This window comes from Macaca nemestrina, chromosome 9 (genome assembly GCF_043159975.1).
Source record: "Macaca nemestrina isolate mMacNem1 chromosome 9, mMacNem.hap1, whole genome shotgun sequence".
NCBI classification, from domain to species: Eukaryota; Metazoa; Chordata; class Mammalia; order Primates; family Cercopithecidae; genus Macaca; species Macaca nemestrina.
The window spans coordinates 115,490,726-115,502,986 of record NC_092133.1 but is presented as its reverse complement, the minus strand read 5'-3'; the positions used below and the strand labels follow the sequence as shown (position 1 = coordinate 115,502,986).

The 12,261-nt window shown below is 43.0% G+C and overlaps 2 protein-coding genes across 10 annotated transcripts in view; one reads left to right on the top strand and one right to left on the bottom strand.

The window, feature by feature from the left end:
* The window catches only part of LOC105479976 (uncharacterized), a 32,214-nt gene extending 30,266 nt beyond the window's left edge, over positions 1–1,948 (bottom strand). Inside the window, exons 1-3 of the mRNA XM_071068738.1 lie at positions 1,938–1,948; positions 1,863–1,881; positions 807–1,825 (exon numbers count right to left, since the gene is read on the bottom strand). Of these exons, the coding sequence (XP_070924839.1) occupies positions 953–1,825; positions 1,863–1,881; positions 1,938–1,948 (903 nt within the window). The 3' untranslated portion in view covers positions 807–952. The remainder of the gene's footprint in view (positions 1–806; positions 1,826–1,862; positions 1,882–1,937) is intronic.
* The window catches only part of LOC105479977 (WW domain containing adaptor with coiled-coil), a 92,378-nt gene continuing 81,351 nt past the window's right edge, over positions 1,235–12,261 (top strand). For 3 of the 9 annotated variants that reach the window (XM_071070314.1, XM_071070310.1, XM_071070309.1), the window contains exons 1-3: positions 1,795–1,991; positions 2,370–2,407; positions 3,919–4,131. In XM_071070314.1, coding sequence (XP_070926415.1) covers positions 1,951–1,991; positions 2,370–2,407; positions 3,919–4,131 — 292 coding nt within the window. In that variant the 5' untranslated portion in view covers positions 1,795–1,950. Of the gene's footprint in view, positions 1,376–1,484; positions 1,992–2,369; positions 2,408–2,605; positions 2,711–3,918; positions 4,132–12,261 lie in introns of those variants that run through there. The other 6 variants (XM_011738345.3, XM_011738340.3, XM_024792301.2 and 3 more) reach the window with 5 other exon arrangements.

Below are 12,261 nucleotides of genomic sequence, written 5' to 3'. Positions count from 1 at the left end.
TACCACCACTCTCAACTAACGGTCGTTTGGTATACTTGACGTTTCTCCTCTCAATGTGCCTGCAGCAGTACATAAAATCAAATTTGTAGCAGTTTCACTTAACACACCTCAGGACTTTATTCACATCCAGAACTTGCACATGAATTTTCTTTAGCCAACAGACTTCAGCGAGGAAAAAACAGAGGAAAAAGAGATCAAGAGAGGGTGGGGCAGGGCACCGATGGGCATGGAAAACGTTAGAAAGGGGTAAAAAGCCGAGCGCTGTGGCTCACGCCTGTAATCCCAGCACTTTGGGAGGCCGAGGCGTGAGGATCGCTTCAGGACAAGGGTTCGAGACCAGCCTGGGTAATACAGCGAGACGCTATCTCCGGAAACACTTTTCTAAAAAAATTAGCCGGGCGTGGTGGTGCATCCCCGTGGTCCCAGCTACTCAGAAGGCTGAGGTGGAAGGATCCCTTGAGCCCCCGAGGTCGAGGCTGCAATGTGCCGTGATCGCGTCACTGCGCTCAGCCTGGACCACAGCGCGAGAGCCTGCCTCAAAAAAATAAGCGGGAGGTAGGGTGGGACAGAGAAACGGTTCAGCGCTGTTCCCAAGGAACTCATCTCCCTAAATCTCCAGTCTCAAGCGCCCCTTTCATTCCCTGCCCCGAGCGGCGCTCCCGGATCCGTGCAGGCATCTCCGCTGAGGGCCGCCCTGGCGCACGGCTTTCCGCCTTGGGCACAGAACCCCTCAGCCCTTCCTTTTAGCCGTTTCTGGCCGCGACAGCACGCACTCCTTCCCGCCTCGGGGCCAGGGTGAGACTTACGGCCAAAGGGCGCCCGGCGAGCTCAAAGCAGCCCCTGCCCCGCGGAGGGCCGGTGGCGCGCGCAGCGTCCGGTGAGGGGCAGCGGCTCAGGCTAGGTTCCGGCTTCCAGCAGCGGCCAGAGGGCGCCGCAGCACGCTCCCCGCTTCCTAGAGCGAGGCTTCCGCGGCTGCAGCCCAGGCAGCTCTTCGGGAAGCGTCCGCCCGTGGTCTCGCCAGGGGGTTTCCGACCTCCCCGCCCAAGAGCGCAGGGGCGGGGGCAGCGGCCGGAGAGCTCGCAGGAGAACACCCCCTCCCGCGGCGCCTCTGGGCGCACGCGCAGCCGCCGCAGCCTCCCTTATTTAGTCCGCGATGGCTTCCCTCGCGCCCCACCGTCCTCTTCCGGAAGGCGGCTCCCTCCCCGCGCAGCCCGGAGCCCCTGGGATCAGCCTCGAGCAGGCGCCCGAGCGAGACTATCCCTAAAGAGGAACGGCAGTGGCCGGACTCGCGAGTGAGGAAAAGAAGGAAAGCGCTGACGGGTCGCGAGGAGGAGAGCCAGGCCTCAGAGGAGGACAGAGGCCGGAGCCAGCCGAGGTTTGCAGAGGGCGGCGTTCCGGACCCGCGCGGGGCGGGGAGGAAGGCCGAGGGTAGGAGAGGAGGGGCGCTGCGGAAACTGCCGAGGTTTCCCGAAGGCGGCAGCGTCCGAGTTGCCCGGATGTAGTTGGTGGAGCGGCAGCGGCGGCACCAGCGGCGGCGGCGGCGGCGGGAGGAGGAGGAGGAGAAGGACCAGGCGGCGGCAGCAGCGGCGGCGGCGGCGGCGGGGGGAGGAGGGAAGGAGGCGGCGGAGCAGGAGGAGGAGAAGGCGGAGGAGACAGTCGCTCTCCGCGGGGCTGAGCCGGACGCGTCGTCTTGCCCCCCTCCCCCCGGTTCGCGCTGCCGCCGTGTAGTTGGCGCCGCTGCCCCGGCTGAGAGTGAGCGTGGTGTCGACGGAGGGAGATGGCCCGGGAGCGCCGGCGCCAGTAACTGGGAGGTGCTGAGAGTCGCCTAGGGCGCGCCGGGCCCAGGTGCCGGGGCTGCCCGCCGCCCGCCGCCGCCGCCGCCTGCGCGCCCGCCCGCCTCTTGCGGCCGCTCTCCCCCCTCCCCGACACACACTCACAGGCCGGGCATTGATGGTAATGTATGCGAGGAAACAGCAGAGACTCAGTGATGGGTAAATTGTCTTTTCGTTTCGGTCCGGGCGGCGGCGGGGGGCGACGGCGGGGGGGCTGTTCCTCCTTATCTGGAGCTGGCCCGGCCGCCATTTTTGTTGTTAACCCTGATCCGGATTGGGTTGGGGAGGAGGAGCGGCCGCGCGGGCGGGCGGGCGGGAACGGAGTGTGGCGGGGAGTGGGGGCCCGGCTTTGCGGCGTTTCGCCCTCCCCGGCCCTCCCGGAGGCTCCGGGTTTGCGCTGTGTGCGCGCGGGGCCCGGCGCCGGGGCGCTGGGTAGGTCTCCCGCGGGGAGGGGCGGCGGGGGACCCGTTTTCTTCTTCCCCGGCCCCCCCACCCCCGCCGTGTCTTATGTCGCTGTCTTCTCTTCCTGTTTTTCAGCTGTCACGACCGGAGGGGGGACTCGCAGCCTTACCAGGTACCAGCCGAGGCCGGGGTGGAGGGATTGGAAGGGGCCGAAGGGGGAAGGGAGGGACTGCTACTCGAGCGCAGGCCTCAGAAGTCGATACAGGCCCTTCGGTGCAACACATCCGAAACTAGCACCGCGGGTCCCCTTAAAATTCGAGGTTTGGTTCCATTAGTGCTCTCCAGCAAGGTTTAGTGACTTATTTTGACAGGTGACTGGAGGGAGTTCGCTGATTTAGGAAAAAAGAATCATTTGCAGCCAGAAAGACCTGACTGGATTATTTGCGGGTGAAGGAATCGATGGGATGAGATGATAGGTGACTTCCGAGGCTTATTTATTTATTTATTGTGTGGGGGGAACTGAAAGTTAATGTAAAGATACTAAAATTAAGTGAAGGACTTGGGATAAATAGCTAAATGACTTAAAACTTTTAAGTCGGTTATAGAGTACTGTCCTCTTTTCCTTTTTAATATTTTTGGTATACTTAATTGCGTTATAAGTAAAAGATGGTACTTTTGTTTCTGTAAGAATTGAGGTTTTTGGGTACTTGGATAATCATTCTGATGTAGGTGGTTCTAGGTAGGTGGGTTCCTTTTTGTTACTGCAGTCGTTGCGTGTAAAGTTCTAAGGATTATGCTAGAAGTGGCCCCAGTTTTCAGGAGGCAAACCTCATAAATGATTGTTAACCATCAAATAACTACAGAAACACTTTCTATATCTTAAAGGCCCAGAGAACAGGTTTCTACCTGATAGTTGTGTTATACAGCTGAATTTGAAAACACCGTCCTCTGATGTGTAAAACATTGGATATGTCAAAAATTAAACCTTAGTGAATCTGTCCTCCAAAGCATAGCTAATTACACATTGCAACAGACTAGTACATCATGGTTGTCCTAAGATATGTGTTAGAATAAAGCTAAACGATTATTTTGAGTGCATTATACTTGGTTTGAAATAGTACTCACATTAGTTTATTTTGGTCAATATTTTTATATCTTAAAATTGTTTCCCACACCTGTGAGAGTGAGGAAGTTAGGTCTGAAATGCCTTATTTGAATCAAAGAATTGGAGAAACCAGTGTGTGGATTTTTTTTTTTTTTGTAGGTTTGCAAAAATATGCATGTGCTTATTTATACATGTGCTTGTGTATATCAGCTGTACAGCAGAAATTGATTATAGTAGTACTGAATTTCTAGCTTTCTTTTGACTGTCAAAAAATGGTTTTAAATATTTCTAGCCAAATTTGTTTTCTTTTTTTTCAGAATCAGTGTGCCAAGGTGGTTTGATTTATTTATAAGATAATGGAGTTTTTTTTTTCTTTTTAAATGTTTAGTATTATGATTTGTAGCAGGAGTCTTATTGTAACAAGCATTAGGTTTTTTGTCTGAGAAACTTTAAAGAGTAAAGCAGAAAGTGGAAATTTTAATTTTGTAAGTTCATAAAATTTGGTGATAATACACCAAAATTTATGTTTAAATTAGTTTAGGGAGTTTAAGGTTTCAGTTCTTTCTCTCTTTTTTTGGGGGGGTGATGTTTTACAGGCACTTAAGTATTCATCGAAGAGTCACCCCAGTAGCGGTGATCACAGACATGAAAAGATGCGAGACGCCGCAGATCCTTCACCACCAAATAAAATGTTGCGGAGATCTGATAGTCCTGAAAACAAATACAGTGACAGCACAGGTCACAGTAAGGCCAAAAATGTTCATACTCACAGAGTTAGAGAGAGGGATGGTGGTGAGTATCTTTCTTGTTGAAACTTTGACATATATGTTTAACAATAGCTCTATATAAAACAATAGGCGGCCGAGTATTTCTAGCTTGAAAAAGTTACTTTTCGGTTATGTCATTAAAATATTTTAATCCTATCAATTTTTTTTTTTTACTCCGAACAAGTTACTGTAGAAATAAGATGCTGATGTGAGCATCTAAAAAGTGGACTCTAAGGCCGGGTGCAGTGGCTCACGCCTGTAATCTCAGCACTTGGGAGGCCAAGGTAGGCAGATTACTTGAGGTCAGGAGTTCGAGACCAGCCTGGCCAACAGGTGAAAACCTGTCTCTTATTAGAAACAAAAGTTAGTTGGGCATGGTGGTGGTGGCAGGCGCCTATAGTCCCAGCTACTCAGGAGGCTGAGGCAGGGGAATCACTTGAACCTGATTGGTGGAGGTTGCAGTGAGCCTGAGATGGTGCCACTGTACTGCAGCCTGGGTGACAGAGTGAGACTCCATTACAAAAAAAATGGACTTTAGTGTCTGGTAACAAGGGAATGCATTTATGAATATAGTTTAAAACATACTTTGTTAAGAATGGGAAAATGCAGGACGTTTTTCCAAGAAAGGAACTTTGGACTTACAAAGATTTAAGTTTATTTCGAGATCCTTGTTGTTGCCTCAGTTTGTTACTTTTTTTTTTTTTTTTTTTTTTTTTTTTTTTTTTTGAGACGGAGTCTTGCTCTGTCGCCCAGGCTGGGGTGCAGTGGCCGGATCTCAGCTCACTGCAAGCTCCACCTCCCGGGTTTACGCCATTCTCCTGCCTCAGCCTCCTGAGTAGCTGGGACTACAGGCGCCCGCCACCTCGCCTGGCTAGTTTTTTGTATTTTTTAGTAGAGATGGGGTTTCACCGTGTTAGCCAGGATGGTCTCGATCTCCTGACCTCGTGATCCACCCGTCTTGGCCTCCCAAAGTGCTGGGATTACAGGCTTGAGCCACCGCGCCCAGCCCCAGTTTGTTACTTTTTAAGGTGTTCAAATCTGTTTTCTAATTAGGATGATAAATTATGAATTTAAAAACTCAGTATGTTTTTTCAGGATAGTTCCTAGATTTAAAAAATTATTCATTACTTAGAGGATACATTCTTGCTTTTTGTTGTAAACATTTTTTCAGTATTCTCCAGTTTCGCTGATGTGATTTTGATACCTCGTTCATTGAAATACTCTTTTTAAAAGTTAGTCTGATTTCTTTTGCACAGTCATCTGTCTTCAATTATAAGTTTGCCTCAAGCTCTTTGTTGTAGGAGGCTGAGAATAAGTAAACAAAACCAATTCTCAGTAACTATTTTCAGAGTTAATTTGCCCTAAATTTGCTAGAATTACATTTCATGTCAAAAGCATGCATTAAGGAACAAAGCAATTTTAGTAAAGACATCTATATTCTTTCCTACTGTAACATGTTGCTCACGTAGATAATATATCTTAAGTAGATTTACAATATTAAAAGCTTCCAAGAAAACTGAGTAAAGTATTATGTGACTTTTTGCCCCTATTGGCAACTAATTCGTCAATATTTTGCTTACTTTAAAAAAATACCTTGCATCTTCTGGTCCCTTTTGTCCTCCTATGATAGCAATCAGCTTTATTCATTGTGATCATATATTGAGAAACATTGGCTTCCTCTACATAATTAGTGGTTTGAGAAAATTAATACTGGTCAGAAGATTGCACTGGGTTTGAATAATTCGGATGAGAAGAAAGTAGTTCTCTATTGAATGTAGTTATAGCTTAGTGCTATTTATGCAGATAAACCACGTTTTTGTCTGTAACAGTAGTAGCAGGTGTATTTGATTATTAAAGTGTTACAAGTTATTGGGGTGCAAAATTAAACTTTTAGAGTTACCAGTTTTGTGGGTATGTTTTCCATAGTGTTATATAAAACCCGAGATGGTACTGTCTACCAACCACTCTTCTATAGCAGATTTCATTTCAAATGTTAGCTCTTGGAGAGGAGGTATTGGTTGTACTATACTGTACTTTATTTTGAAAAATTTGGTGATTGTAACAAAATATGACACCTCATCTTCCAGGTTGGCTCTTATTTTAGTGACTGTGATCCAGTATATTCCCAAATGCAAGAAGTCAGTTTTTCATTCAAAGAAACTTACTTTATAAATGCTTTCAATCATTTCCAGCCAACCTTGCTCAGCCAATTCTTTTACAGGTGAAGTAATCCCAGGAACATTCTGTTGCTTATTCATTCAGCAAACGTGGGGCATTTACTGTGTGCCAACATTTGTGTGATACTCCTGGGAATCAAGATGTGATCCTGGCCTTGAAGCTATTCTTAAATACTTTGTCTCTTAAGAGCTAGTGGTGTTTTAGCCACTTACTTTTTCTGTACCTATTTTTTCTTCACTTTGTTTTTTTCATTTTTCTGCCTATGTGAACTCCAGGTACTTGTTAACTTTTCGTTTTTAAAAATTTGCATCTTTCCTGATGTTTCTTCAGCTTCATTTGCAAGAAACTTGATGTTTTTCTGATCTAATCACTTGCTAAGTTAGGCCCCACTTTCTGATTTTCTTTTTAGCTGCTTGTTGTCTTCTGGAGTCTTCCAGCTAATACTGCAGTTCCATTCCTGGCTCTGCCATCTCTAACAGACCTGGCTGCCATATTCCTTTATATTATATGGGAATAATAATATGAGATATATCTCCATTCTGGAATTGAGAGTAAATCTTTGATATTAATACTATCTTTAAAAAATGTAAAATGGTGATTTTTCCTCATTTAATACTGAGATATTTAGTCATAATTTGATTTTTGGTGTTTTATTTTTTCTTTTATTGCTAATGATGTGTTTGGCACTAACTTGTTAAAAGTGTATATGTATGATTTTTATTGCAGGCATTATAAACTACTTTGGATTTTTATCCAAAAATGAATTCAGGTGGGTTCAGTGGCTCACGCCTGTAATCTCAGCACTTTGGGAGGCTGAGACAGGCAGATCACCTGAGGTCAGGTTTTGAGACCAGCCTGGCCAACATGGTGAAACCCTGTCTCTACTACAGATATAAAAATTAGCTGGGCACAGTGATGAGTGCCTGTAATCTCAGCTACTAGGGCAGGAGAATCACTTGAACCCAGGAGGTGGAGGTTGCAGTGAGCTGAGATTGTGTCACTGCACTGCAGCGTGGGAGACCGATTGAGACCCTGTCTTAAGAAGAAAAAAAAAAAAAAGCAGCCAGGCACTGCTTCATCTCTGTAATCCTGGTTGCTTGGGAGGTTGAGATGGGAGGGTCCTTTGAAGCCAGGAGTTTGAGACTAGCCTTGGCAACATAGCAAGACCCTGTCTCTACTTAAAAAAAAAAAAAAAAAAAAAAAAAAATTTTAATTGGCTGGGTGCGGTGATGCCTGCATGTAGTCCTAGTGCCTGTAATCCCAGTTCCTTGGGAGGCTGATGTGGGATAATTGCTTGAGCCCAGGAGTTTGAGGTTAACAGTGAGCTGTGGTTGTGCCACCACACTCTCGCCTGGGTTCATAGAGTGAGACCCGTCTCTTTTTTAAAAAAAGAAAAAAGAATTAATGTATATAAGTTCAAGACCATTAGCAAAAATCAAATGCAAGTGAGTTGGATTATCTAAGCTCTAAGCATGTAAAAAACTTAAGATTACAGCAGGTTACTTACTATATTCATTGAACTACAAATTTCTTATTTTTTTATTTGAAGATTTAATGATACTCTTTACTAATAATAACCTATATGCTACGATTTGTAACTTGTATTTTACAAAGCAAGTTAAACAAATGTGGAACTTGTAAAGTGTTTGTTTTCTTTAGGATTAGGCTTTACTGGCATCACAGCATTTTTCAGTAATTACTAGATTTCTTAGCATCTTGGATTTCATTGAAAAATGCTCGTTCGGAAGTAATGTATGAAAGGACTTTCAGGTATACTATAAAAAATGAGAAATCGGGGATTGTGAGAGTTTTTACTCCCAAAAACCTTATTAGTTAAAATAAGACTTGCTGGCCAGGCGCGGTGGCTCACGCCTGTAATCTCAGCACTTTGGGAGGCCAAGGCAGGCGGATCACAAGGTCAGGAGATCGAGACCACGGTGAAACCCCGTCTCTACTAAAAATACAAAAAATTAGCTGGGCGCGGTGGTGGGCACCTGTAGTCCCTGCTACTCAGGAGGCTGAGGCAGGAGAATGGCGTGATCCCGGGAGGCGGAGCTTGCAGTGAGCCAAGATCACGCCACTGCACTCCAGCCAGGGGGACAGAGCGAGACTCCGTCTCAAAAAAAAAAAAAAAAAAAAAAAGACTTTAACATAACGTGTATAAAGAGTTAGAGAGTTTATCCTTTAAGATTTATTAAAGGAAATAATGTGTATTGTAAATTTAAGAGAGGTTATATGAGAGTATAATTAAAAGGTTTTTTTGTGAAATTAGTTACTGTTATATAGTCTGTGATCTGTCTATAAACATATAATTTTTTGTTTAAAGTAACCAAAAGCAAAAACCTTAAGGTACAATCGTTAGGGTTTTTTTTGTTTTTGTTTTTGTTTTTGTTTTTGTTTTTTTTTTGGAGATAAGAGTCATTCAGGCTGGAGTGCAGTGGTGTGATGCCGGCTGGCTGCACCCTCTAACTCCTGGGTTCAAACGATGCTTCTGCCTTAATGTCCCAAGTAGCTGGGATTACAAATGTGCGCCATCATGCCAGGCTAATTTTTGTATTTTTAGTAGAAACAGGGTTTCACCGTGTTTTCCAGGCTGGTCTCAAACTGCTGGCCTCAAGTGATCTGCCTGCCTCGGCCTCCCAAAGTGCTAGGATTACAGGCGTGAGCCACCGCATCTGGCCCATAGTGAAGTTTTTATCTTGTCATTTAGCTATATCTTTGGAAAAATTTGGAAATGTATTTTCATCTCCCTAACTTTCAAACAAAAGTTACTGTTAACATTTTGAAGGAGTTAGTAGGGATTATTTGGCGATAATTTGTCTTTTTTTTTTTTTTTAAATATAATTAGTAAAGTTTGAGTCTTTCACATTGAATAATAGACTGGCAGTTGAGCAACATGGTCTTGTCCTTATTTAGATGACTTTGAAATATGCTTTGCGTTAGTAATGTTAGAAATTACTAACATTAGAAATGTATAGAAAGTACTATAGAAATTAACAGTTGCTTTTGATATTCATGTTGACATTGGAAGACAACAGGTAGTATCCTTATTTCACGGTTTTACAAATGAGGGAAAATTTAATAAAATTGAAGAGATAGCGACAGAGCTGCATCTAGAAACTAGTTCTCTAACTTTGGTAACTTTTGTACATTGTCAGAGATGAAACGCTTTTGTATTGAAAGCTTATTTGGTGGTGGTTACTATGGCATGAATTAGTTTGAAGGTATTTTTGCTTTTATCCTCCTAATATCTTCATCTATCTTCCCTCAGTGGTTACAACGTGCCAAATTATAGTACGCTGATAAAATGTATTTGTGTAGTTCTAGGCCCAGTTGTCACATTAGTGTTTTATTTTCAAAAATAAGTTTTGACATGGAAGCATGACACAAATTTCACTAGGAAAAGTCCATTTTCTCTTAATCCCTCATATCTAAAGACTTGTTTACAAAGTGGAAATATTGTATGTAATCTAATATACTAATGTTTGGATTTTAATATTATTGACTAATGTTAAGTATTTTTTGTCTAGTAAAAATAGTGACACATGACCTTTTTTCATTGATTTATTCTCAGTGATAATACTATGCAGAAATGTTTGCACTGGATTTCCATTGGTCAATTTAGAAAACACAGGAAACATACTCTGTTTCAAGAGAAATGGAATAAGATTGAAGGAGTAGCAGTCTTAATGTTCCAACTCTTCAGCGTTTTTTTTAGTTTTAGAAAACTGTGATGTAAGCATCTGTGCATGTAAATTTTTAAATTTGAACACCAGCACCAAGTCATTTGTCTTATGGCTTCTCATCATCACATTTTAACATTTTTTATATTTTTAGACATGGTTATTATGTATTGTTTATGATTTAATGGTATTTCTATTTTACAATCATAATATTTTGGAATGAGTTCACTTAGATCCTTAGATCCTTTAAGACAGTCTTAATTGAACTGTTTTCTAGTTGTGCAAGAAGTATTTAAAATTTTTGGTGTAACACACTGAGGGTTTTGGTCTGTAAATCACAGGAAATGTATGTATTTTAATTTGTCTCTATTAAGCATCTGTTACCTTACTCTGTTGTGCAGAATTGTTTTGGGGGGTAGTGCATCATTTTGTTAAATGATGCTGGAAAGACCAGGCATTAGATATAATTCATTGTCAATTTAATCATACAAAACCAGTTTGTGTGTGTGTGTGTGTGGTTTTTTTTTTTTGAGACAGAGTCTCACTTTGTACCCAGGCTGGAATGCAGTGGCACGATCTCAATCTCACCTCACTGCGACCTCCACCTCCTGACAAAACCAGTTATTTGGGGCTTGTAAATATATTGTATCAACAGTCCTTTTCAGGATTTGTACGATGCTTTATAATTTTCAGAGGGTTTCTATATTGTTTCTCATCTGACTCCACAGTAGCTCTTTGAAATAGGCTGATCAGTATTATTCCTGTTGTACTGATGAAATTATAAAGTATTTAGCCTACTGTTGTTGAAACTGGAAAGGAAGTCTCTTCACATAAAATTTTATCTCTGCCACATTAGTTAAACTTTAAACTCCAAGTTTAACTAATTCTCACTACTTTATCATTTTAGTTCTGGCTACCAGCTTTTCTCAGCTTGAATTCTGCAAGAGCCCCCTGGTGTTCCTGAGTTCATTTTGCTTTATATAATTGTTTCCCCACACAGTAGCCACAGTGATCCAGTTAAAATGCCAGTCACCTCACATCTCTCTCAAGCTCACGGCCCTCCAGTGACTCCTTGTTTCTTAGCAAGACTTAGATCCTGTGTAATGTGGTGTCTGGGTATTTTTTCAGCCTCTTCTACTATCTTCTTGTTTATGCTTCTCTCTCCATACTGGCCCTGCAGTCAGAAGTTTGTTCCTGTCTCGGGGGTTCTGCATATTATGCACCTTTATGTTTCTCCTACTGTGCTCACTCCAGTAATGTGTTCTCTGCTTAGGTGTCACCCTCTCACAGGGCCTTCTCTGCCCATGCTGAACACCGTGAAACAGTCATTCTCATCATTCTTTCCTTGCCCCGCTTGTTCCTTCCTTGTATAAAGGTGACCTGTTATGATTTACTTATAGTCATTGTGCTATAACATGACATGGGCATTCCTGAAGGTCACTGTGCTGTGCAAAATTGCACCACACCAATTTATGGGGAAAAAGGGGTTAGGAGCACAGTAACCAAAAACATTGTCAGTGACATATTTTAAAAAGATAAGAACCTAATGAAAATTGTAACTTAGTTTTATACATATAAAATAGTTAAGGAATACTTTAGCACCGCAATAAATGGCACTTTACCTTGACCAAAATCTGACTTCTGTGGAAGTGGCCACTCATTGGAAGGGTTGCAGCTCATGAATTACTGTGAAGTGATGGATGGAAGATACCTGATATGAGACAAAAACTTGTAACATCAAATGCGAATGGACCAGACTCATAATTCATAATGAACTAAGACCTATTAGATGTTTGAGCTGTGTGTATCTGTGCCTTGCGAATTCCTGTGCAGCTTGATGTAACTAGTGTTTCTCACAGGTGAAAATACACATGGTTGGGAAATTTGCTGTTTTCTGATATATCAGCTTTCAAACAAATTTGTGTATTTGGAAATAAATGTTATAGCAGAGCTGACTGTATTTTAGTTTTTGTTTGCTTGCCTTCTGTGGAATATAAGCTCCACCAGAAGAGGAAGTGAGTTTTAATGTTTTAACCACCTTGTATTCCTGTGACCTAGAATGGTGCCTGAAACTTCATAGTATTTCACTGAACGGATAGATAAAAAAAATTTGGATTGTTATAATTTAAGGGAATGAAATTACAGTATTTTGGATTAGTGTTCCTCAGACTTGAATGTGTATACTAAGCACCTGGAGATACTATAGTCAGTAATTCTGGGGTGGGTTCCAAAGATCTGCCTTTTAACAAGATCTCGGGTGATGCCTATGCTTCACTCCAATAACGGTTCTATAG